Source organism: Anopheles bellator, chromosome 2, assembly GCF_943735745.2.
Source record: "Anopheles bellator chromosome 2, idAnoBellAS_SP24_06.2, whole genome shotgun sequence".
NCBI lineage: Eukaryota > Metazoa > Arthropoda > Insecta > Diptera > Culicidae > Anopheles > Anopheles bellator.
The window spans coordinates 31,886,252-31,910,228 of NC_071286.1; the positions used below are offsets into that span (position 1 = coordinate 31,886,252).

At 50.2% G+C, this 23,977-nt stretch overlaps 1 protein-coding gene across 1 annotated transcript in view; it reads right to left on the reverse strand.

Annotated features, from left to right (window-relative positions):
• Nucleotides 1–243: 243 nt before the first annotated feature.
• LOC131207385 (uncharacterized) overlaps nt 244–23,977 on the reverse strand; it is a 32,107-nt gene continuing 8,373 nt past the window's right edge. Inside the window, exons 2-6 of the mRNA XM_058199997.1 lie at nt 18,199–18,283; nt 12,736–12,915; nt 3,240–3,502; nt 3,008–3,100; nt 244–856 (exon numbers count right to left, since the gene is read on the reverse strand). Coding sequence (XP_058055980.1) covers nt 743–856; nt 3,008–3,100; nt 3,240–3,502; nt 12,736–12,915; nt 18,199–18,283 — 735 coding nt within the window. The 3' untranslated portion in view covers nt 244–742. The remainder of the gene's footprint in view (nt 857–3,007; nt 3,101–3,239; nt 3,503–12,735; nt 12,916–18,198; nt 18,284–23,977) is intronic.

The following is a 23,977-nucleotide window of genomic DNA, read 5'->3' on the forward strand; positions in this document are numbered from 1 at the left end:
ACCGAATGACATCAGGACATAGCGAGGATACGGAAGCGTAGCTGATTTCAACCGAGATTCCCATTCGCTCCGCATTTGCGGTGTCCCGGGGGGAAATCTTTCGGACAGTTTACGGGGTGGCCTACGCACACACAAAAGGGTGTCGTCTTTCGTTAACTGCTTGTTTATATCTGTGATGACGCTATAATTAGGTAGGTACACTCTGCACAGTATTCGATATGGACCGTAGGGACCTTACTACCGTTTAATCGCCTCGACGACGCTACCACAACCTTCCTAGTGCGCTCATAAGTCTAGTTCTCCCATAGTTGGCGCCGCAGGACACGTAATCTCTGAGTGTAAAAGTGAGTAAAAATAAAAACCTTCAAATTTAACCAATCCGCTACAATCTCCCTTTTTCGCACGTAAATATTGTTTCTGCTTCCTTTACAAAAGTAATACTTTCGATCCGCTCGCCCTAACGCTTACAAGTCTACCATCTCACTATTGGTCTGTCTTCCATTTGCGGTCTTTGCGTGCTGCCGTTTACTGTACAATAATGTTACACGCTAACCAGGCTAATATACTAAACACTAAGCAAAGCTATTCATTGTCGTCGGTCTCTAGTTCTTCCCCGCCTGTTGTTGTGTATGTTGAGGTTACGTTTCCATCGCTCCGGCCATCGGGCAGAGGTGCGCGCCGATGCTCGGAGCGCTGACAGTCTTGATACACCCCCTGGTTTCCGGGGCGGCGGCACTTCCGGTTATCCGCAGGTCAAGCAGCATAACCGCTTCCAGAGGGGTCGCTTCCGTTGGCTAAACTCCTGTGATTGCAGCGCGTCCCAGATGGCCGTATCGAACACCTCCTTGATGCCTTCCTAAAAGCGGCGGAAACAACGTAAAAGGTGAAGTTAGTAAACTGTTTATGTTGCTCGGCTCCCTACTGTAAACATTAAGTGCCGGGCGGCCCAACGACCGGACCCAGCGAGGCCATGGAATTCATGGAACAATCAGCCAAAAATCGGAAACAAACAGCAACCCCACCGAAAGCTCTCCTCGTGACCGGCGGGATCACCTTACATCGGCTCGGCTCTGGTTAACGAGAATCAGGGCAAACGAAAGAAAAACATGATAAATGCCGTGGCGTAAGCACGCAAACATCGGCCACAGGGCTTCGATGGCGAACCGTGTTTCCGTCTGTCAATGGGTCGTGGCCAATCCGTGGCCATTTTCCCAGTGCCCACGCAACGCCCAACCTGCTGCCTGGCTACGCGGTTGATAAACAACTTTACCGGCGAGTGGCGAATGTCCTTCATTATGGCGGACCCAAAGCGAGCCCTCTCAATTGCTGGCCAATTTTGCCATTGGGTGGGGGGCTGATACGGTGGCCGGTAAACAGCACAATCCATCGTGGCACAACCGTGGAACTTTGAACAGGTGGCTACCGCCTGGACGCGTGTTCTATCCAGCGTTCTTGGACATCGATTCATTACGACCCGCAACTGTCACGAACCGAAACGCCAACGACGCTGGTCTGCTATCGGGAGGCATGTTCTTAGAACTCGTGGTGCTTGTCTCAAGTACTAGTGTGTTCAATAAGTTCGTATGGTTGGTAACAAAGAGGGCTGTTACGAGTCTAATTTTTTCTGTTATGTTGGCCCATTCTTCATATGAACGTATGTGAAATTTCATTTCAATCGGTCACTTAGTTTGTTTTTACATTGCATCTAGTATCGACATGTCACAGTATTTTTTACAACAGAAAAAATCAAGTATCGTGCAGTCATCGAATAATTATTTTTGGAAAGTTTAAAAGCAAAGGAAACTTATGAACGAATGTTGAAAGTCCATAAGGACTCTTCGTCTTCAATTAGAAAATGAAAAGGGAGATTTTTTAGTTTAAGCGTGGTCGTACTAGCCTTAAAGACGATCCGTGTCCAAAACGTCAAAAAACAAACACAACACCCGAAATCGCAGAAAAAATATCTATCCAACTTCCAACAGGATATCTTGTTGGAAAATGGTCGAATCACCTAAAGAGATTTAGTATAAAGCCTAGCCATCTCATTGAGCAGTGTAACCAATTTTTTTTAGTCAAGTATTGGGTTTCAGAAAGCTGTTTGCAAAATGGGTGCCGCATTCGCTAAAAATGGACGCAATGCACCAGGTCACGAGAGCACTTTGAAAATGGCAATAATCCATGAATTACTGTTCGAATTGTTGGAGCATTTATCGTATGCACCAGATTTGACCCCTAGTGACTTCTATCTGTTTCCAGACCAAAAAAATGATGCGTGGAAAGCGTCAAATGTCAAAGCATCGTTTCATCAAATGATGACGTCATAACAGCGGCGGAAGCGTTTTTTGAAGACCTTCCAGTTTTTCATTTTAAAAGAGGAATTTATAAATTGGAGTCTCCTTGGAACAAGTGTATTGATGTCCAGGAAGGCCATTCCTAAATAATAAAGTGTATTTCAAACCATAAAATTGTGTTTTTCTTATCGACCATACGAACTTATTGAACAGCCTAATAGATACGGCCCTCTTCGCATTTCCCAGTGTATCTCCCAAAAACCGTCCAACCTGCCAACCAAGATATGGATCAACCGGAACCGCAGCACCAAACACAAAGCCCCCGGTCAAGGTTTGTAGTTCGCGGAAGTTCTTCGCTTATTTAGTGACATCGAGCGACACGACGAACTGGCGGGGGCCAGGAAAACAACAAATCAACGACACATCAAACCAAACGGTTTGAAACTGGAAGGAGGCCCACCACACCACACGTCGGCACATGTCGATTGGTGACCCGCGGGTCGCACCAAAACAACCTCCCCAAAAAACCGGACCAGACCAAACGGCTGACCACCGGCTGACCTTGGCCGGAGTTAAGGTGAAGGTTCGCGGCCGGGTTTTGCGCCCGGTGTGTCAACGGTCGGCCGTCACTCAGCCATGAATAACGCAACGGCGGCACGAACGCGATTGATAGTGGCCCAGCTGTTGCGCCTCCGAGGGCTCCGGCAAGTTCTTACCTTCTTGTGCGACGACGTTTCCACATATTTGGCGCCAATTTTCCGTGCAAAGTCCCACGCCGACGAGACCGGTATCGGTTTCTCTCCCTGTGCCTGTGCCGGACGAAAAAAGGGAAAATTTAGAACGAACGCCCTGTGCGTGCTATGAGGAAAGATACGGGAACTGGGTAGTTGCATTCCAATGGCTCAACAACTAATGGCCCCCTGAGGAAAGAGTCGAAGAGAGACATACCTGTAGCTTGGTGATGGTACCGTGGTCATTCCGCAGATCGGACTGCGTCCCGACCAGCACGACGGAGACGCCCTTCAGTTTGCTGATTTCCGGTTGCCACTTGGTCGCCAGCGAGCGAAAGCTTTCCGGCCGGACGACGGAGAAGCAGAGCAGGATGACGTCCGAGCCGGGGTAGCAGAGCTGCCGCAGCGTATCCAGCGCGTCCTGGCCAGCCGTATCGCAGAGGGTCACGCAGATCGGTCTCCCGTCGACGCTTACATCCACTGTGGAAGAGAGAGAGAGAAGCGAGCGAGCGGTTCGTGAGGTGTGTGCGAACGAATGGGGCGGTGAAAGACGTGAATGTCCTGCACCCGGCGATGTACAGGATAAAGCCGTAGGGGGAGATTGAGCCCGGTTCTCGACAAAATACTGACAAGCACCACGGGGACCACCGTCCGTCGAGCATCTCGTACTCATCAATTCAAGAACTTACTCCGCCGCGAGGAGGTGCCCGTGCGTTGCTCGGGGGTCGGACATCCGTTTGCCCTTTTTCCGGAGCGACTTCATGATCCAGTCCGCGGGCTAGTTTGCCCGATTTTCGGACCGGCAGGACAAAAAACCTGTTTCATTCAAGTGACGATGCACGCGCGATGTGGTGGACCGGTTCAAGTGGACCCGAGAGGTCTCGAGTGGCCGCAAACGAGAAACGGGTCGAGTTTGGTCTCGGGACCCTTTTTTCCGTTTCGTTCAGGGCCACACAAGGGATGTCCCGCTCGTCGAAACGTTGAACTTCTTGCTAGCCTTCCACAGAGACATAGGTTTCCGGTCCACTTGTGTCCGGCCGGACTCGAATGTAGTGGCGGCGCGTTGCTCAAAGGCGACCGAAATCCCCGCACGGTAGGACCCCGACTGTACGTCCTATTCTAATGCTTTCCTGAGAGGAAAGTTTAGCCTGAAGGCGCTGGAAAGTTCTGCCCCGACCACACCACACCGGCAGCTGTCAAATCAATTTTAAAATTTATATCCAATTATCAAAATAATCATAAAATAATCGACACGTCGCTTGTATGATATTCCGTCCCGTGGAGGGCTGCAGCTCTTGGGCTCCTATCGGACGCTACGATCGCATCCTCGCCCGTTCTGCGTCGTCGTCGCCGTGGCCATGCGGGTTTAGAGTCAGTTCATATTTTAATCTAAATAACGACCGGAGCTATCGGACGAAGCGACATTTCTTTCATCCCCGGGTTCTCTGCGCAACCCATCCCTCCCAGTCTGTGCGAGTTCTCGGAAGGCATCGAGTCGTTCACGGTCACACAAAGAAAGGGCCACACGGAGGTGTGTAGCGCAGGTGACTTCACCGGGTTCGGTCGCTCTCCAAACCGTTATTTGGGATCACTTTTTTCCACCATTAAACGAGCCGTATCGTCAACCGATAGTTTCTTGGAACATTTACGGAACCAGCATGGACCAAGCGCGTGGCTGCTGCCTCGACATTACCTCGCGGGAGTCAATGGGAAACGAAAGGACAAACGAATACAAGATTAAAAGTGAAAAACTTACGGTACGCCTGGTAGGAGAGATAGAGTACTAGGAACTGGTTTGTCAAAACTTGTCCAATCAACTGGACCCAGAGGACCTGGACTTTCGGTCGGATGCTTTGGAAAACTCTTATTTAATTGGTCAAAAGGCTGCAAGTATTTGAGTCCACTAGAGACAAAACTATGTTCGAATTTCTAGAACTTGTCGTTTTATTCGCGGTAAACATAACAGGAAGGATCCAACAACATCAGTCACAGCATTTCAGGCTCAAAAGATCACTCTTACTTTTACCTTCTTCAATGTGGCCAACGTTTTCCATTAATTCTTGAAAAAACAATTTATGTTCACTAATGCACCGCTTATCCTTATATCTTCCATCGCAGCATGCTATGTCCCCCCCTACAGCATGCTATGAAAAATCGAATTCCTTGTCGATTGGCCATGCAAAACCGATCGAGGTCATACGTGTAGATGCAGCAGCGGAATCGAGCATGCAACGATGTCACGAACGTGCTAGACACACTGTCTCGTCGTGCCCGTCCCGTGCCAATGGCCCGGCCAAGAGGGGGCAGCCTTGGTCCGAGCATCGAGAAAACACGTGGCCGAATGGGCGAAGCAAAACACACACGACAGCGACACAAGATAAGACACTAGAAAGGACAGGGTTGCCAGGACAGGCAGCGGAGGGCTCCACCGTTCGCGCCGCAGCGTTGGCAACATATTTTCGTTGGCTCTTAATTGAGCGTGGGTTTGGGAACTTGGTTCAAGCGCAAGCGAGACCGGGGGAAAAAATGGTTGAAAAATAACGGAGCCTTCGATCGGGGTGAGCACGGCCGTGAGGTGAAGTTGCCCGCCCCGAGTGCAACGTCAGGGCTCAGGTGAAACGCTCAATCCGGACACTAAATGGGGCCCCCAACGAAACCGGTCTTGCGCGGTGTTATGGCTGACTTTACGATCGAAGGTGGGAATACGTTATAACCCGATATTATATAAAACACCATCTCACCGCCATCGGTCGCTCCGGTCGTGGAACGCTCTGATATCTTAATTATGGGAGTTTAGTCGGTCTTCGCGGAACGAGGAGCGTGGAGCACCAAGCGGCTAGACGCTGCCTTCACCAGCATGAAACCTGAACCTCCGGTGAACCCCCGGATCTGAGGGTGCCGTATGAGCTCGCCAGATAGAACCACCCGATGACGGGACAACGATGGCCCGTTCTTACGGCACCAAGTGCTTCGGTCGATCGATTGCAATGATTGCATCGGCGGTCGCAACATCATCAGCAGCAACTCGGTTAGGCACTGTATCGATTTCACTACAATTACCACGCACAACGCACTCTGGTCGGCATCCAGAACCGGTGCCTACTGGAGTGGTTGACCGGTTCGACGGAAAGACCGTTCGGTCGATCCGGTCTTTCTCTCCAAACAGCGGGCCAAGTGCAGTAGTGTGGTGGTTCACTCGTCTAGTGGATCCACTCCTGAGCCATCTCCGGTACGGTCGATGGTTATTGCATTACGCATCAACCCGAACGTCCCGTTCGGGACGGTCATCGATATGAGGTAAAAATGAAGGCTCGAAAAGGGCAATTTCATTCGCTTTGCGTTTGCATAAACGGGTGCAACGATGCGGCATTGATTGATGCGGAAAGATTACGCCGGTTGACACAGAATGTCACAGGATGCTGCTTCCGTCACCAGATGGCTTCGTTCTCGCTGTCTAAAGGTTTTGTGGCGGAATGATGGAATGGAAATCGTTGCGAAGAAGGTCTACGCACGGAGCAGAGCCTTCAGCACGCAACTGGGAAGTTATTCAATTGATTCGTGGCATTATTAGATTTTTGCGTTTGGATCTTACGAGGGATAGTTGGACTTAAAATCTTACCAAACTCGTGATGAAGTTGATCGTTTTCGTGGCGCTTCGTGAAGCGTGAGTAGCTCGAATTATCACCTTTTCGTAATTTAGTTCAACCGTTCCAAAGGAAAAACCGTTCATGTAATTAACAGACACAAGGAAACAAACTTCTTCGTTTCGATTCTACACTTGAACAGGCTTGACTATCTACAAGACATGTTTTATTCGAATTCAAGACATCCTTCAAGACACTCTCCAAGCATTAAGGTTTAAGTCCCTGCCATGCCCCTCATTTCGTAATGATGATGTAGCCACACTTACAACGGACATTGTCGAGCGTCGGACACTAAGACCAACGCGTCGCGACAGGCTCTTCAGAAGTGTGCTAAAATTAGCAGCAGCTCCCATCTCCGCCCAAGGCGTAACGCAATTTAATTAAAAATGCTATAGAAATTCCTCCCATGCCGGATGTCGGTCAGTGTAGGACCCACCGTTCTCGGAGTTGTATTTTAAGTGAAACAAATGGCCACTTTTGTAGATAAACCCGGGGCCCCATTTCACCCACCCACCGAACACGGGGCGGCAGGACCAAGAACAACCCTCGGGGGACGGCATTGATTTTGGCAATTAGCAAATTCCTCTGTACTCTGGAAACGGGCGCGGCTCCTTTGTGAGTGCCATTTTGCTCACATTAAACTATTTGAAGCTGGTAACACACCCGTCACTAGTCGGCCGACGATGGAGAAGGACGACAGCTGCGAACGTTCTCAACGAGCCCTGAACCCTCATCAGCGAGGTTTGCGTGTTCATCATGAAACGATTGCCAGTCAGTAGACTGTCACCGTGAAGGATGCGGCGGCGATAGATGAAATACCCGGAATCACACCGGGTCCAGTTCCGTGCTGGCAAAGATGATCCCTCCCATCATTCCCCAGTGCCTAGCAGGGGCAGATCCTGTTTGTTGAATGCGGGTTCGGGGGGTTATCATTGAGCCAGCAATCGAAGTGAGAGCTGTCCTGAGATGCCTCTCATTTCATCTTTGTCTGTCCCCATGTCCTTTGCCCATACCTTTGCTTACCTTATCCACGGAGAACCTAATCACGCGAAACATTAAAGAATGTTTCCATTACTTCTGGTCGGAATGGCCGAAAACATCACAACATCACAGGATGCGTGAGAAAAGAGACAACATATCCCAGCTTTTTGCTCTTTCTCTCTCTCTCTCTCTCTCTCTCTCTCACCTGGAGCTTCTTCGTCCTGAATTCGGTTGGGTCACCGGGGGGGGTCCACCACCATCAAACATTTGTCTTAATCTTCGGTGTCGCTTATCGATACATCTTGACCAGTTGTTTTCTTTGTTTTTGCTGCTACGATTTTCCCGTCCGGTCGAACCCGCAAAACCGAGGCCGCCCGGTTGTCCGTTATCCTTATCGATATCGCTCCACAACACGACGACGACGACGACGTGACGTGGGTAGAAAATAGGCCGCCTAAGCGTCCCGGGCCAACAACACCGTCAACCGGGGCCGGTTATTTGTTTTTACCGAGAGCTGCTTCCTGTAGGTGGAGTTTTCCATCTTTACTTTATTATCGACGCAATAAGGGGTCGCTTAGGAGGTCTAGGCAAGGCGGAGGGGGGCCCTGACGATAAATCTTGATCATTTAAAATCCGCTCAAAACAACACGTGGCCCAAGCGAGAAACGTTGCTCTGACGTCTGGTGACGTCACTGGCTCCCACGGAGGACAAGTCTGCCGCCACGCGGGTCGTCGTTTGGCGAAAATAGATGAGGAAATTTTGTTTGACAAATCGTTATGTAATTTCGTGATGTTTGCATTCAATTTCAGCGCGGGCCGTACACTCTGCGTACGGGACGTGATTCAAATCTTCAGCACGCACGAGCGTAATGACTGGCCCCTGCGCCACGTTAGTATGGAATTCGAGAACTTTCGGGCCTTTCTCCAACAGAATCACATCGATGTGAACGCTGAGTGCTCTGTACCGTTTACTGTAGTATGCTCCAGTAGTTGAAATTTATAATAATTCGAGCGCCGGTCGGTAACCTCCAATTTGGGTGCCCAAATTACAGTAAAACATATCAATGGTAATATAAACTTTGATTTAAAACACTTTCTTGCTGCTGGGCCCCGGAAATTCACACCGCAAACAAATCACGACTGCTGGCGACGCCTCAGCCGATAATGAGCTTTGTGTGACAAGTGTGTCCTGCGTCCTGCCGGCACCGAGATCACGTTTCGTGGCGGGGCATAAAAATTGTTTGGACAAAAATTTCCACCCGAATATATCACGTTTCGGTGTGCTTATCAATGGTGCGCCAGAGAGGCTGGCCCACGCCGGGCCTAGGCTGGCCTGGCGGCGAAGCAAACCGAAATCCTTTTACCCAACGACCCAAAAGTAACGCCCGCCGTTCGCCGTTCTTGCTTTTCTCTTGAAATCCCGCGTGCCGGAAGACGCAAAAGATTGCCTTCGGGCGGTCGGAAGGTACTTGGGGAGGAACACCCAACATTGTCCGTGCATTGTCGTCTCTCTCTCTCGAGAGAGAGAGAGAGTCGAGTGATGCGGTCGTCCTTCGCAGACGATGACCGTAAACGTCCGCGACACTCCCGTGCCTCGTGCCGGTTATGGGGCTTCCCTTCTGTTTGGTTTCCAAATATTTGGCATCTTGCGACCGGAATGGCAGTTGTCCTTCGTCGCATGTCCAACCGTGACCACTCTCTCTCTCTCTCTGTGGGCTGGGCTGCCGCAGTGCGAGGATTTGTTGGCTTTTCCCGGTGAGGCCGGTGTTCGAAAATCGTCCGCTTCCGGTCCGCTGGCCCGGGTCCCGTGCTGTTGCGCAAGGACGCGTTCCGTGCCAGGTGCCAACAAAGCCAAGGCCAAGGCGCAAGACAGTGGGCGACAATTATCAACAATTGTGCCGGGTCGTGAAGTATCTTCCCGCCCTTCGGTGGGTTCCTGCTGCCGTTCGACGTTGGAAACTAGAAACGGAAACGCCCGGAATGTGTGCTGAAGGGCGAAAGAATTAATAACGTGGCACACACATTCCTGGCGTGGTTGGCATGAAATTGAAAAATTCTTCGGAACATCACGCTCGGACAGATTCGGCCAGCGCAGCCCATAAAAACCCAGATAATGGCAAAAAAACAACACATTTTTTTCGGCCACACTACGCGAGGATTAATCAAAAGTTCGGATCCGATACGGAAAAGGGATGTAGCGTAAGCTGTCGGATTGAACATTTTTATTGAGAGCCGCACATTATCCTTCACACGAGACGGCGTATCGGCGCTCGGGTACGAGGCCGTGGGATCGATAGTTTGACCGATGTTTGATCGATCGAGAACAAACGCATGGACGGAAAACCGGAACAATGTGAAAATTAATAAAAACCCACACCAAACATAGGCACCACGTCACGTTGTTGTGGCGTACGGTCGGAGCTCAAAAGGACAAAAAACAATCGATCAATTTTAATCGCCCTGACGCCGGCCCGTTGTTTGACCTCTGCGTGGCACTAAATTCACAATCCGCCCACCTCCCCCCCCGATATATGATCCTCGTAAACATTGGGGTCACCGGCAAGCATATACAGTTGTTGTTTTTTTAATTATTCCGGAGCCATGTGAAACTTGTCCCCAAAAAAGAGGCACACGAAATGGCTATCGAAAGGACAGTGCCGGGTGCGACTTTCGTGCACCCTTTCGAGTTATGTTTCGGTGGTCCTAGCATCTGGGAAGACAACATTAGTTAATAAAATAATGTTCTCAGGCCAAAGATGAGATTTGAAGCCCACACGAAAAGCTGTGAAAAAGTTTGCATAAAATAACCATAACATTTAGCAGAGAAACGTCCGTCAAGCCGCAAGCCCCCGGAGCGCATAGGTGAAAGCAAACAGCGCTCCGCAACAACCTCCATGCCACTCGGAGAAGCTTGTCCACGGCGTGTCACGCAGCGAGCCAGATGACACCGACACCCGAGTGGCGCTAACGATGATCATAATTACATCGCCTTCGACGCCGTTCCGTCCCGGACCTCATCCGCAAAGCGTTGCTTCCAAAATCCGACCCCAGCCCGGATAATGGGAAATGGGTGGGAAAAAATGGCGATTAATGCATGGAAAAAAGTGCAACATTTACACGACCTGTACATTACCGGGCTGCTCCCCGATATCCCCCCCATCGACCGACCGGGAGGGGCCCGTGTAAAGGACTCGGGTCCCCGGGCGTGCGCTGCAGAAAAGTGCATCGTTGCGTTATGAATATTTATGGGGCTCGGGTTTTTTGTGTTACAGTCACCCATGCGACGGAAGGTGGAAGAAGGTGGGTGGATGAGTGGGCTGGCTGGCGCCACCTTCCGTGTGCCACCGGGGCACGACCAGCCCCCCAGCCATCGGCGGAGACATTGTGGCGCTCGCTGCGCCAATGCGCCGCCCTCTGTCAATGTGCCAATGTATCGAGAAAACAGGACACCCACGGGAGCATTCGAAGCGGTGTGCCGGTGCCGTCAGTGGCCTACAACCAATCGATCGAGAGAAAAAAACCGCAGCCCTGCGGATGCCGTTCGTAATTAAAAATTTACTGAGTAATATTGGCGACGGATGGTGGATCAAACGACGCAACGTCGATTGACCTCAATGTGAGGGTCGCAAAAAAGGCTTAAGCTTGTTTTTTGCGATCCACCGCTGATAGGCTGCCGGCCACTGTGCAACAAAATTCATTTCTGGCACCACCCTGGCCATGGAGTGAAAATAATAAAATGGTTGCGTAATAAAATTTATCCTGCTCCGGTGCGACGCCGGAGTGAAAGAAACTCAACAAGGGCAGGATGCAGTACTGCCGAGGACCCGCCGTTAAGAAGTGGCAACCCCTCTTTCGTAGAGTCGACTGCGACTTCATTTCAGAAAAGTTCTAAACGACCACACCCCACGCAGACTGCTCACCGGGCTATTTGTCAACGAAGTCAACGAAAAATTATGTCCACGGTCAAGCTGCAGCTAGCTGGCTAACCAGCTAGCTCCTATGACACAGTGCCGGGAAGATGATAATTCGCTCCCGCGTCCCCTTTTTTTCGTATCCCAGCTCAAGAGGGTGTCCCATTTAACAGGAGTGTCCCGGGGAGGAACACTCACCAGAAGCGCTGGATGCGCCGGACGGACGATACTTTATAATGATTTTTATTTTTGGCTCCATGTTTTCACTCTCTCTCTCTCTCTCCCTCTCGATTTCTCTGTTGCAGTTTCGCCTACGCGTTTCGTAGTCCTGTTTGGCGGCCAAAGGATGCTGCACTCGGGGCGTTTTTGTGCCCAACACTCAAAACCATTTCCATAAACTCGCCGGCCACACATTTCGTCGGCGCAGCATGGCTCCCCCGGGGGCCAGGTCAGACACGAAACAGAATGTCCTTTCCAGTGGACCATCCAGCGGACGAGTGAATTTGGGCTGGCGAACTCTCGTGATTTAAGAACAACACGTAGTCGTCGTCGTCTGTCGGACTGTCGGGCCGCTCCGGTGAAACTATATCTCCCGGCCGGCCAGTTGCTTGAAGCCGGTGATGAAAATAATGGTCTCTCACCAGTCGGCGTGGTGTGTAAATGGCTTCCGTCGACAGTTTCCACTTTTCCAGAGGTTTCTGGAAGTCCGGAACTCCAGCGGCGCATAACGAAACCGGCAGCCAAGCGGTAACTCCAGCCAACCCATAAGGTTTTGCCCCATATGCGAGACCGAAGTCGTGTGCACATTCTTCCGTTTCGATGAAATCCGTTGGCGCCGAGTACCGTACGCCGCCGGAGTGGGCTCCGGTTCACGGGACCGGAAATGCTCGAACTACCATTTCCTGCACCGACTTTAATTCTCTTGGACGCTCAGCCAGCCAAAACGAACGGGCAGCACCGGGCAGCCGTGGCAAATAACGCATTCATGATTTGCAATCGGAGAGCGCGCTTAACGGCTTCCCATGCAAAACTACTTCACCAACTTCAAACACGAACGACCGAACAGAGGCCGGTTGTAGGTTTGCTCCCGAAACCCGCGATGGTTGCTGAAAAATGGAAACCAACACCCCAAACGGGGGCATCCATCAGCTGCATGGTGGAAGAAAGCGACACTTACCGTTGTATTTATCGAACGCCGTTGGCACGTACTCGTGGATGAACCGATCCTGGATGTAGGAAACGATCAGGTTCGTCTTGCCGACGGCACCGTCACCGACGAGAACACACTTGACGGTCGGTGACGCTTTCGCTTCCGAGAACCGCTTATCTAGCGTCGGTTTTGATTTTTCTTTTTTGTCTGAAAAACAGTGAGAAAAGCGGTGGTTTCAATAATTATTTGCGGTGATACGAACCGTCAAATTGGTTGTTGTTAGTTATTGTAAGATGTTGTTAGTTATTAGTTACAAGTAGGATGAAATGACTCACTGCCACGTGGCATAACATATATTTTGAATACTAGGCTGTTCAATAAGTTCGTATGGTCAGTAACAGAGAGCGCTGCTACGAGCCTGATTTTTTTTGTTATGTTCGTACACTCTTCAAATGAACGTATGTGAAGTTTCATTTCAATCGGTCACTTAATTTTATTTTTACAATTCATTTCGACGTGTCACAGTTTTTTTACAACGGAAAAAATCAAGTCTTGTGCAGTGAATTAATTTTTTTTTAAGGTTTAAAAGCAAAGGAGATTTTTGAACGAATGTGGAAAGTGTATAAGAACTCTTCACCTTTAATTTGGCGGTTAAAAGGGGGGTTTCTGAGTTTAAACGTGGTTGTAGTAGCCTTCAAGGCGATCCATGCTAAAAACGTCAAAAAACAGACACAACACCTGAAATCGTAGAAAAATACCAATCGTAGTATAACCAATATTTTGACTGAAGTTTTGGGTTCCTAAAAGCTGTTTGCAAAATGGGTGCCGCATTCGCTAAAAACGCATTCGAATGCATCTTTCTTGACAACATTCAAAGCGTTTTCGATAGGATAAAGTGGATTTTGTGCATCGAATCTTTACTGTGGATAAGACTTGGGTCTATTACTATGATCCTGAATCAAAACAAGAAGCTAAGGAGTGGTGTGAACCTTTTTCTTCGGTTCTGAAACGAGTTCGTCTAAAAAATGCCAAACAAGATGTTAGCATCAGTTTTATGGGATGCGAATAAAATTTTGTTAGCGAATTACTTGCAAACTGATGAAACAATAAATTTTGATTGTTGTTATAACATTCTAGACCTACTGAAGGTGAAAATTTGTGAAAAAAGACCCGGTTGAAAGCAGAAAAACATCCCCTTTCATCAGGGCAATGAACCCTGTCACAAAAGCATTTTGAAAATGGCAAAAACTCATGAATTAAACTTTGAATTGTTTAGGTATCCACCGTATTCAACAGATTTAGCCCCTAGCGACTTCCATCTGTTTTTAAACCAAAAAAAATCGTGCGCGGAAAGCGTTTTCCATCAAATGATGACGTCATAACAGCCGTAGAAAGATCCTGTGACACGTCAATACTAAATGGCTTGTAAAAAAAATTAAGTGACCGTTTGAAATGAAACTTCACATACGTTCATTTGAAGAGTGTACCAATGTAACAAAAAAATCAGGCTCGTAGCAGCGGTCTCTGTTACCGACCATACGAACTTATTGAACAGCCTAGTAGATTTAATTCGAAACATTTTCATTTGAATCATTTTGATACCTTAGATTTATAAAAAAGCTGTAATCCCAATGTGGAAAATCTCTGCACTCTTATGTAATCTAATAAAGTTATGTGTAAGTGTAAGTTATTGTGTAAGTTATGTCTAATAAAGATCCAATTTATTTTTTTTTAATCCATTCGAGCACCACGCTCGTATTTCGAGCACTTATTTATTGAGCACTAATCGAGCAGTTGTGTTGAAAACGCCAAAAGCTCATGCATTTTGTAAACAAGTGTTGAGTGCGCCAAAGTATTTCCACAGCCACTTGCGGGAATTTTCTTCAACCTGTGCTTCCCGGTCACCGAACGACCGTTCCACAGACTAGTTAGCATCTTGAGGAAATTCCAATACTATTGCCCCCATTTTCGACCCGAAACCAAGTGGAACTTGAACAGTGAACTTTCACAGCTCATTGCCTCTGGTCCGAAACGCACAGCCCACGCAGCCCGAGGAAAAGGCTTCACCAGCCGGTGGTCATCATTGCAGGCCCAACGAGAGTTATGCACGAAATATTATGCCACGCGGTGGGAGTGGGAAGCTCCAGAGACGTTGCGCATTACAATGTTTCACCCATTTGCATGTTGCAGTCGGTTGCACTCCGACACTGTGCCATTACTTGTGGCCAGTGTCGTTACTTTGTTTCTTCCCACTCCAATGTGGGCGCCACGACATTTACAGCCAGGCTGGCTGCTGCATTGCTGCTGTAAAACTTATTTCTACAAGGACACGGAACGCCCGCCCGCCCGATTTCCGGCGGAAAAAGAAGGTCAAAGTTGGTGCCCGCGCGCGCTCGTCCAGGTTTTGTAATGGAACGAAACGAAACAAATTAATTTTTAAACTCTTTTTAATTTGTTCGCCCGGACGACGAGGGCCGGAGAGCGGGGCCAGTGGCTGCCACCGGAAAACAGGGTAACTCATTTAGCCACACCGACGTGGTCGTTAGTCCTCGGTGTGTCCAACGACCAAGAAGGTGTTCCGCGGTTCCTCCCGATGGCGTAACGTTCTGGGAATGAAACTTTCGACCCACCAGCTCGGACTCGGCGAGCCCGGTGAGGACGATGGGTTTGCGGCCACACTGTGGCTAATTAGTCGAAGCCACCGAAGGCCCCTCCGGATGGGCCCGGTGGCGTTTGGCACATTGTCGCGCCGGTCGCTTTTTGGCTTTCCGTCAAAACCCGCTGGCCCAACGGCCCAGTTGGGTTGCTCCCATTTTGGTCCGGCTTTTCCTCCGACGATTGGCAACGGTTACGTTCGGTTGCGATCGATTTGCAGATTAAATGCAGCCGCCGGGATGCTTTGGCCTGCGTCCAGCACAACTGCAGCACGAACTGGCCGGTTTGGTCGGAGGTCTGGACCGGCAGCACGACAAGATCCCGATCCCGATATAACAAAAAGAGTTTTCCGGCGCGTGCAGGAAACACCCTCAGTGGCTCATCAGATCACGCGGAATGGTACCAAAAAGCAGGTCCACAGTGAGATGCACCCGAAACTGGCGGAAGACACTGGTCCCCCTGGCGAATGGATTCAGGTTTTGCTAGCTCCATCGGAACGGCAACTGTCACCGGGATGGAAAATTGAAACAATCTGTCTGACACTTCAGGATCGAGTCGCGCGCCGGCACTGGATGTTGATTGAGTGGTTCAACCCGCCCGAAAAGCTTTGCATAGCAATGAGCCCTACTTTTTTTGCGACCCAAAACAGGGATGCGTTTTTTCTACGCGCGATAAACTCTGCTCTGCTAGGATGCGTCCATCAAGACGCTCCAAGTTATCCTCCAACCCGAACGTTGATTGTGGCTTGGGAGGTTTGGTTCGGTCGAGCGTTTTCCCAGTTTGCACCTGGCCAGTGACCCAAACGAAACGTGGCCACAGACGGAACGTATCTTTCTCGACCGATCTGCTTTCGATGCCCTGTGTCCTTTGAGTCCTTCAGTTGACATCTATTCGGCGATATAAAAAATATCGTTTTTTTTAGGGATGCAAACAAACAAAACGAAAGCAAACCCTCTGTGGGTCCTCTGGGTCCGTACGGGGTGCGCGTTCCGGCTGTCTAATGTCCTCGAATCACGTTAGGGCATCGCCGGTGTTCCCAATGCTACGTGTAAAAGGTCAACTTCAGGATTGGTGAAACTTCAAACGAAACACAAGCGATTCCAGTGACCAAAGCGAACCAACCAGCCACAAGGACAGCCGGCCGGAATCCTGGCAAAATAGTTGGGAAGGAAAAACTTCGAAAGAAACTCGTAACGCACACACACGCATGCACTCACAGGGCCGCGTGCTGATATTTGCTGTGCAAGAATGAGTCGCTTCCCTTTCCAGAAACGTAACCTTTCACACATTTTTCCTTTCCCGGCTTTTTAATGCGCATCCAGCGGGTTCCTATGGCTTTCCCCGATTGCACCACGGGACCTTCGGACCCGTTCAGGAGGGAGGGAGGACCCCAGCAAAGAGCGAGTCCCGGTTTGACCTTTTCTTGGTTGGAGGCTTTGGTTATTAAAAATGTTACGTTTCCATCCCGTGCCGTCACCTTCGGTCGCCCGAAAGGAGCCGCCCGCTTCTGCTCAAGGGTGAAGTCTGCTCCTTTGCTGAAGGCGAAGTCACTTTCTTACCGAACGTGGGAACGGCGGATCGAAGTGAATGAGAAGCAAAAATTAGAGTATAAAAAGAGAGCGAGGGGAAAAGAAAAAAAGACAACCTACACCATAGGCTAAGCCCATGTTAATGATTTTACGTTACGTTTTGGGCCGGTTATCCGGCGAATTCGGCCCGGTTCTGAGCCTGGGCAAGCTCCCCCCCTCCAAAAGGGCAGTGTTATCCTTGTTCGGTAGGCCAAAGAATCATTTAATTAATATCGAGCGGAAAGAAGCAAGAAAGAGCACATCCCTGGCGTATCCGAAGAAGCCATTCACAATCTGGCATCTCCCGACCGGAAGTGGCAAATCCTGGTTTTTGTGCTTTCCGTGTTCTCGTACGGCTTCCTACACTTCCTTCTTTGGCTGCGATTTTTGCTTTTCCCTCAGTATTTTTTGTTGTTGTTGTCCTTCCGTTTTACAGCTCCTATTCGCGCGATCGGAGGCAACGCAAACCATGAGAAAATGGTTCACGGCCGTGCCCTGGGAAGCGGGCCATCTCTGGGCGCGGAGTTGGATTGAATGGGACAGCGCATGCAGCCAGCTGCCCTGGCCTAGCATCGGTTCCGGATCGGTTCCCTCGGGAGCAGCACACATGGGTTCGATTCGGTCCGGCCAACCAGGTAGGCGCTTCTAGCACCGGAGCACCACGCTGTGCCACAGCTGGCCCCGGAAGGTGGACTGCGACCGTGCAACAGGCTGCCTTCGGACGAGGAACTGAGCTTTCCATGGTCCATCAAACGAAGATAAATAATCCCGCTGCCATGCTCCGACATCGCTCCTGGTACTGCTGCCCCGTGTCAATATCCACCGCCGCGTGGACACTGGGCTGGATTTTGATTTATACGCCCGTTTGAAGATCGCCGTCGGTCCGCCATCGAAACCATTGGCCGGGCATCTCTTGGCCAGCCGTTTTGCAAATTGTGAACCCCAAGTCGTCGCCACCGAGGGGCGGAAAAATAAACGGCCCAACACAACGGCCTACGTGCCGTTCCTGTTTAGTGGAGCCATCGATCTTCCGCCGGCCACCGGCAACACGAGCGACTGCAACGACCGGAACGATTGAGTGCAGTTTGTTGTGCTTTCTCCGATGGCCCCCCCACACGTAATGGGTTCGTTCGGTCCTGGCGCTCCCTGGAATGGCAGCATAAAGCGATGGCCGCCATGTTGCAATTTGTCCGGTCACGAAACTATTGGTTGACAGCACTGATAAGAGAAGTTCCCGAAACGACCCAACCCGCCAAGAGTAACTTACCGTTCTTCGTCCGTTTCGACGCCTTCTTCCGTTCCTTCACCAGGGCGCGACGTGATTTTCCACTAGAACTAATATCACTGCTGGTCTGTAATGGGAACGAAACAGAGAAAGAAGGTTATGAGAGAAGGCAACGATCTGTCATTAGTTTTCTGGACAGAAAGTGGCGACCTCTGCCAGGCGGTAGCCCCGGGTGGCATTCGTCACGTCCGCTGCGGTTCTACTTATACCCGCCAGCTGGTGACCGTAGTCCGGGCACAGGTTCGGTTGGCAAATACGTACCCTAGACCCTAGCAGGAGAAAAAACGCAAACAGGCCAGCGATCGAAGCAGACCAAAGCAGTGCCGGCGGAGGGTTCAGTTACTGTCCAGACGGTGGCGACAGGCGAGATTAAATGATAAACCGAAAAACTTCACCAAATACGGACCGTCCACTTTCGGTTTTATCGGACGACGACGAATGGTGCTAGTGTCGATGGTTCGTCCTCAGACGTGACAGAATTTGCATCGTGCCCAAGGATAAAGAGCTCAGGTGACGCTTAAGCTGGTCAAAATGTCCATGGGATTCTCTGAAAAATCACTGCCTTCAATCGATCCACTAATGGGTGCATCGCAAAATGCAGAACACATAACAGTCCCAGCCTGCGTTTAGTTGCTCTGGAAGGCTTTTTACGGGCCTCAGATCCACTCTAACCCGTGGTCCACAGTATGAGAAACTTGGTAAAAAATGTATGGCAGGCCAAGAAACTATTAATCTTTTGCTAGAGTTCCGTGAGTTACTTTGAGTTGCTTTTGAGCGCCTTATGTTTATGGGATATTTTCTCGTTTCGGGGGTATTTTTTTTCAATTTGACAGTTTACGGCAAATTTCGGCATATTTTTATTGCTTTCCAAAAATATGGCTAGTTTTTCGACAGCGGATCATATTTTGACAAAAATGGCCATAGAAGGAGAAGGAAAGGAAACTGAAAAATCAAAGCATAAACAAACGAACTGTCATTTCACTCACTGGAGCTCACGGAATTTTTCGCGCAAAAGCTTCTAGTGTGGACGCAAGTATTTTAAAAAACCTGTAGAGAAAACTCATACTGTAGACGAGGCGTAATGATGATGCTTCAAGCTCTGGAATGAATGTAAATGCATTTCAATGCAACATGTACATTGACATATATTGAAACTAAAATTCTCATTCCCATATGGATTTAGTAAAAGCCAAGGAGTAGGAAACATATTTTTCCTCGGAGAACTTAGATATCCCAGCTCTTACGTCACATTTCCCAAGCCTTTCGTGACCCTGTCTTCTTCAAAGTGCATCCCACTTATGTCGGAAGGCTTTTAAGCGAGCTTGGAAATCACCCGTCCGAGTAATCCATTAAATCGAGAGAGCGGCAAAATGAATCGAGTTTTAAAACAATTGCCAGCGGAAAATGGCAACGAATCCGAACGGCATTAAACATCATGCAAAACGTATCCTCTCCCAATCCATCAGCCACAAACGGCGTCGGTTGGACCCGGGGGGAAATTGGTCGTCATTTTTAACGCCCACCATTACCACACACAGCCCGGGGGGCGGCGTGTGGTCCACCCGGGACCAAAGGACCAAACATAATAAACCCACTTCCCATGTAATCCCGGCGGACTACTCATGCTCTCCTGTGCTGTGCCCCTCTAACGAAGCGCAAACAATTCCCATATCCGACCCAGACACTACCCCGGCTCTCGCGCAGGACTCTCTTATGATCGCGGCGGTGGTCGCGGAGTGGCTTCACCGCAACCACTTTTTTCCCACCCTGGGCGGCGGTGTTTCTGGCAACGTTTTCCTTTATTTCCGGCATTTTTTGGTGCCACAAATTAGAGTGCGAGGTGGCCCGACGAGCGAGGTCTGTGTCGGTCGCTTTTGAACTTGCTTCCAGTGGGTGGTGAGTGCGCCTGGGAGCATATTCTGCACAACACCGACGCGATTCCGGAAGCCGACGCGCTCCCGACGCCGCTAGACTCGACTTTCGGTCCCGGCAATGACCTTTTCGCACAAGTTTTACAATGGAGCGCAAATTTTCCTCTTAACCACTTTCCAGCACCCAGCCGAGGGATGGGACGAAAGCCACACCGGCCGGTAAAGGACCGCCGGTGGTTTTGAGGTGGCCCGCCGCTCCTGCGCCGCGCGGGCGATTCCGGCTTGCCGAAAGGTCCTAATGATGTTTATTTTCGCCCCGGAATGCGATTCTAGTGCGGGCCGGAGTCGAGTGTACCAATGCTGCATTCTATCGTTCCGAATGTTCCTTTCCGCAGGTCCTTTCTCAGTGTTTGAGCGGCGCATAGTGAGCGGAGCCGGCAAGTGATGGAGGATTTGTTAATACAAACCTGGCATCCTGCTGGTGTCTGTGCTGAAGTGTTGCGCCCGTGGCCGGGTGTAGCGGTTCCGATTTAACTCCTTTGGCAATTCGAGCCAAGCAGCACAAAGCCCCAACGCAACTCTGAATTTTCACTCGGAAATGCACTGAAAATGTTTTTTGTTCTTCCGTAGTATTTGACGTCTTACCTAATCTTGACACATCCAAAGACAAATGGCCTAATAATTTTCCTTGACGATGAGCAGGTTGCTATGTTGCGCACATTGGCAACATAGCGCTCATCGAACTAAATAGAAACGAGTGGACATGTCAAAGATCCAAAAAAATGAATTTTTTAACAGTTTTTAGAGCGGACGTTATTTATTATCTTCAATAAAAAAAATAATAAAACCTCTGTCTCGGGAAAACAAATTATCGCCATGGATCGAAAATAACCTAAAAGTTCACTAACTTGCCTCAATCGACATCGCAATTGCGAAAGAGAAACCGTTTTAAAAATATTTTATTAACTACTTTCTTGACTAACCGACATTACTCTATTCCCGAAAGAGGCTGTAGTTGTTGGCGCTAGAGACTGATGTAAATCATAATCTTCCACTGCTGCCGGCTTGAAGGGCCAACTGGTGCTCACAGGCGGAAGAACTTATTACTAAATGCATGCTGAGTGCGCACGATATGCTTCGTCAGATACGTTGGCGGAACGAATGCACACACATTATCTCGGTGCAGAAACGTGGACTAATGCGTCACGCTGCGTTTGCCAGCCGGTGGTGGCTATCGCTATCACCCTAACCCCGGGAAGCCATGGCCTGCGATATGGCCCCGGAGCCCTGGATCCCTGGAGCAAGGCCACTGATTAGAGCTTCGCAGAAACGGCCCGATACGGTAGAGACGCCTCACAAGGTCGCCGTCTGCCGTACGGAGTGTCGCTCGTATTCCAGAGCATCATACAACGACGAATGGCAGCGCAATCCACCTTCGCAAAGCCGGCTGGCCGGGGGATCTTGAAAGCTATCAAACGCAGACTTGCGTGGTGCGTGACCGAGAGCCAGAGAAATGTCACCCACGAGCGCCCTCCATCGAACTCGAGCTATGGCTGGCGTGCACGGAACCCAAGCTGACTGTTAGCTCGTGCCGTTCGAAGGAGCCATTCGAAACAACTGAAACGCGAAGCCTAAGCATAACGACCTCACACGAGCCGGAGGTATGCGATCTCCGTGGGCAACACCGCAGCATTAGCCCCATTTTTGTGGCACATTTTAGCGATTCTTCGTTGGCGAGGCCGACCACAGCTAAAAGGAAGCTAAAAGGAGTTTCGCTCCCCTTTCGTTCGCTCAAAGGCATTGTCTGCAGCCGGTGTTCGGAGCTCCATTTACACTTGGAGCAGCCACCGGGAGCCACCCGGTCTGAGGTGGCAATTATTTAGAAAGGATCTGTGTGTCGCTTAAAAGTACACAATTCTCACCTCGAGGGAGCCCCCAGGGAGCAGGGACGCCGGTTCCTAACGCCTCGCACACAGAAACAGAAACCATACAGGCGACCCATTAGAGGAATTACCTACCGATGGCCCCAAAGTCGGCCTGGCCGAGAGGCATTCATATGCAAAATTTATCCCAACTCTTGCAGGCGGATGGCCAGGCTGGAGCAGGGCTTCCCCCCCAAACAAGAACGGCAGACAACCAACAGACGGACCGATGGCGACGGTCTTGGCGAGATTATTTTGCCTTTTCGTTCACCTTTTGCACGCTCGAGAACATTTCAAAGTTTTGATACCAAAAATTATAACCCTTCGTCCGGGTGGAACGGAGCGTCTGTCAGAGACAAGCAGCGCGGGGTAAGATTATTCATAAGATTCTTGGGGAATACTTGGAATAAGGTGCCCGGGCTCGAGGGTACTTGCTAGCATTGGAGCTCGGCTACTAGTCGGGCCGCAAGCTGGCTTCAAATCGGTTCTCGGAAGTCAGCGCTCGGCGGCTTATAAATATGCGACATCCATTTCGGCCGGATTGGGACCAGCTAGCCCACGCTCCGGCGCGGAAAGTACACTCCCCGGGAGGATGGTAAATTCGATAAATTTGTCTCCACCAGAGTGGGTGTCATTGAAAAGCGCGACCGCACGGTGTCCGAGCCATCCCGATCCGGGCTATATTGGATTCTGGATGGCATAAATTTACATAAACAGCGATCCACCGTGACGGAGGAGAAAAATTAGAGTCTCAGGTGTTACATTTGGCGTGCGCCTCGTTCAATGAAAAATGGCTCGAAACGCCAACGATAGGCTGGCTCTGGCCACTCATCTCGACAATACGGTCTCATTAGGGCCGTAAGTGCCCTGCGGCAACCGAATTGCTGCATATTACGCCACAACACACCTGCATAATGGCCACCTGGCCGGAGGAAGATAATTTTCGCACGTGTACACCGTAAACCTAGAAACCAGTTCCCTTTGCCACTGGCAACCTTTGGCTCGGGCCGTCACAATCCATACGGGCCGGCGGAATGAGCGAGAGACAGAGGTCGAATCGAGCGACTCGGACACTAGCTGAGAAACTGGCAAAAACGGACCACGAAAATCCGGTGAGGTCCGGAAGCCCCCAAACAGGACACGACCCGGACCCTGGGAGTGAGCCAGACAATACCATTAGAGATTAAAACCGGAATGTCTCCCACAAGAGTGTGTCTCCCTTGCTAACTTTCGTCCGATTACCGTTTGACCTTTTCCGTCCCATGCGCGGCCGCTCGCCAGCGCCATCTGTAGGCGAACGGGAAGATAATCTTCTTAAAAGCGCATCTTCCGTACCGGACGACCGAACGAACCGTAACCGCCCGTAGCTCGGACCGGATCGGACCATCCCCCCACAATCGTGGTCCATCAATTCTAAACGGCCGCTCGTCTGTCTGTCTCTGGGGACCCGCAGCTTAGTTCCACGTGGAGAATCATTTGGAGTCGGCAGCAAATCAGAACGCCGAACTGGCAGAACAACCGGATCTCCTAGAGGTACCTAATCCACTTAGGCGTGCCCTAAACAGTCCTAAACTGTGATAACTATTATCACTCGCGGGTTTCGCGCTTTGTGCGAGCGAAACATTTGGCACATTGTCGGAGGCCGGCCGCGCACGTTGGATGGCTTCTGCCACGACGACGAGGCTTTCGTAGGAGTCAGCTGAAGAAGAACACCATACTCTGCGTTCCCGGGACGAAGAGGAACAGGGATCTGGTTTCCTGCAGCAGCTTCGCCGTGTACCGACGGGATAAGAAAGTTCCGTCCTTTTGGCTCGGCGCACTCGGCGCGCCAGTCCTCATCATCCCTGCCCCCGGATCCCGACGACTTTAATCAGATTATAAAAATTACTTTCTCAACAACGACTTCTACACCCACCACACACCGCACGCGCCGTCCGCGCCGTCTTCGCAATCCGAAGTTCTTAGCAC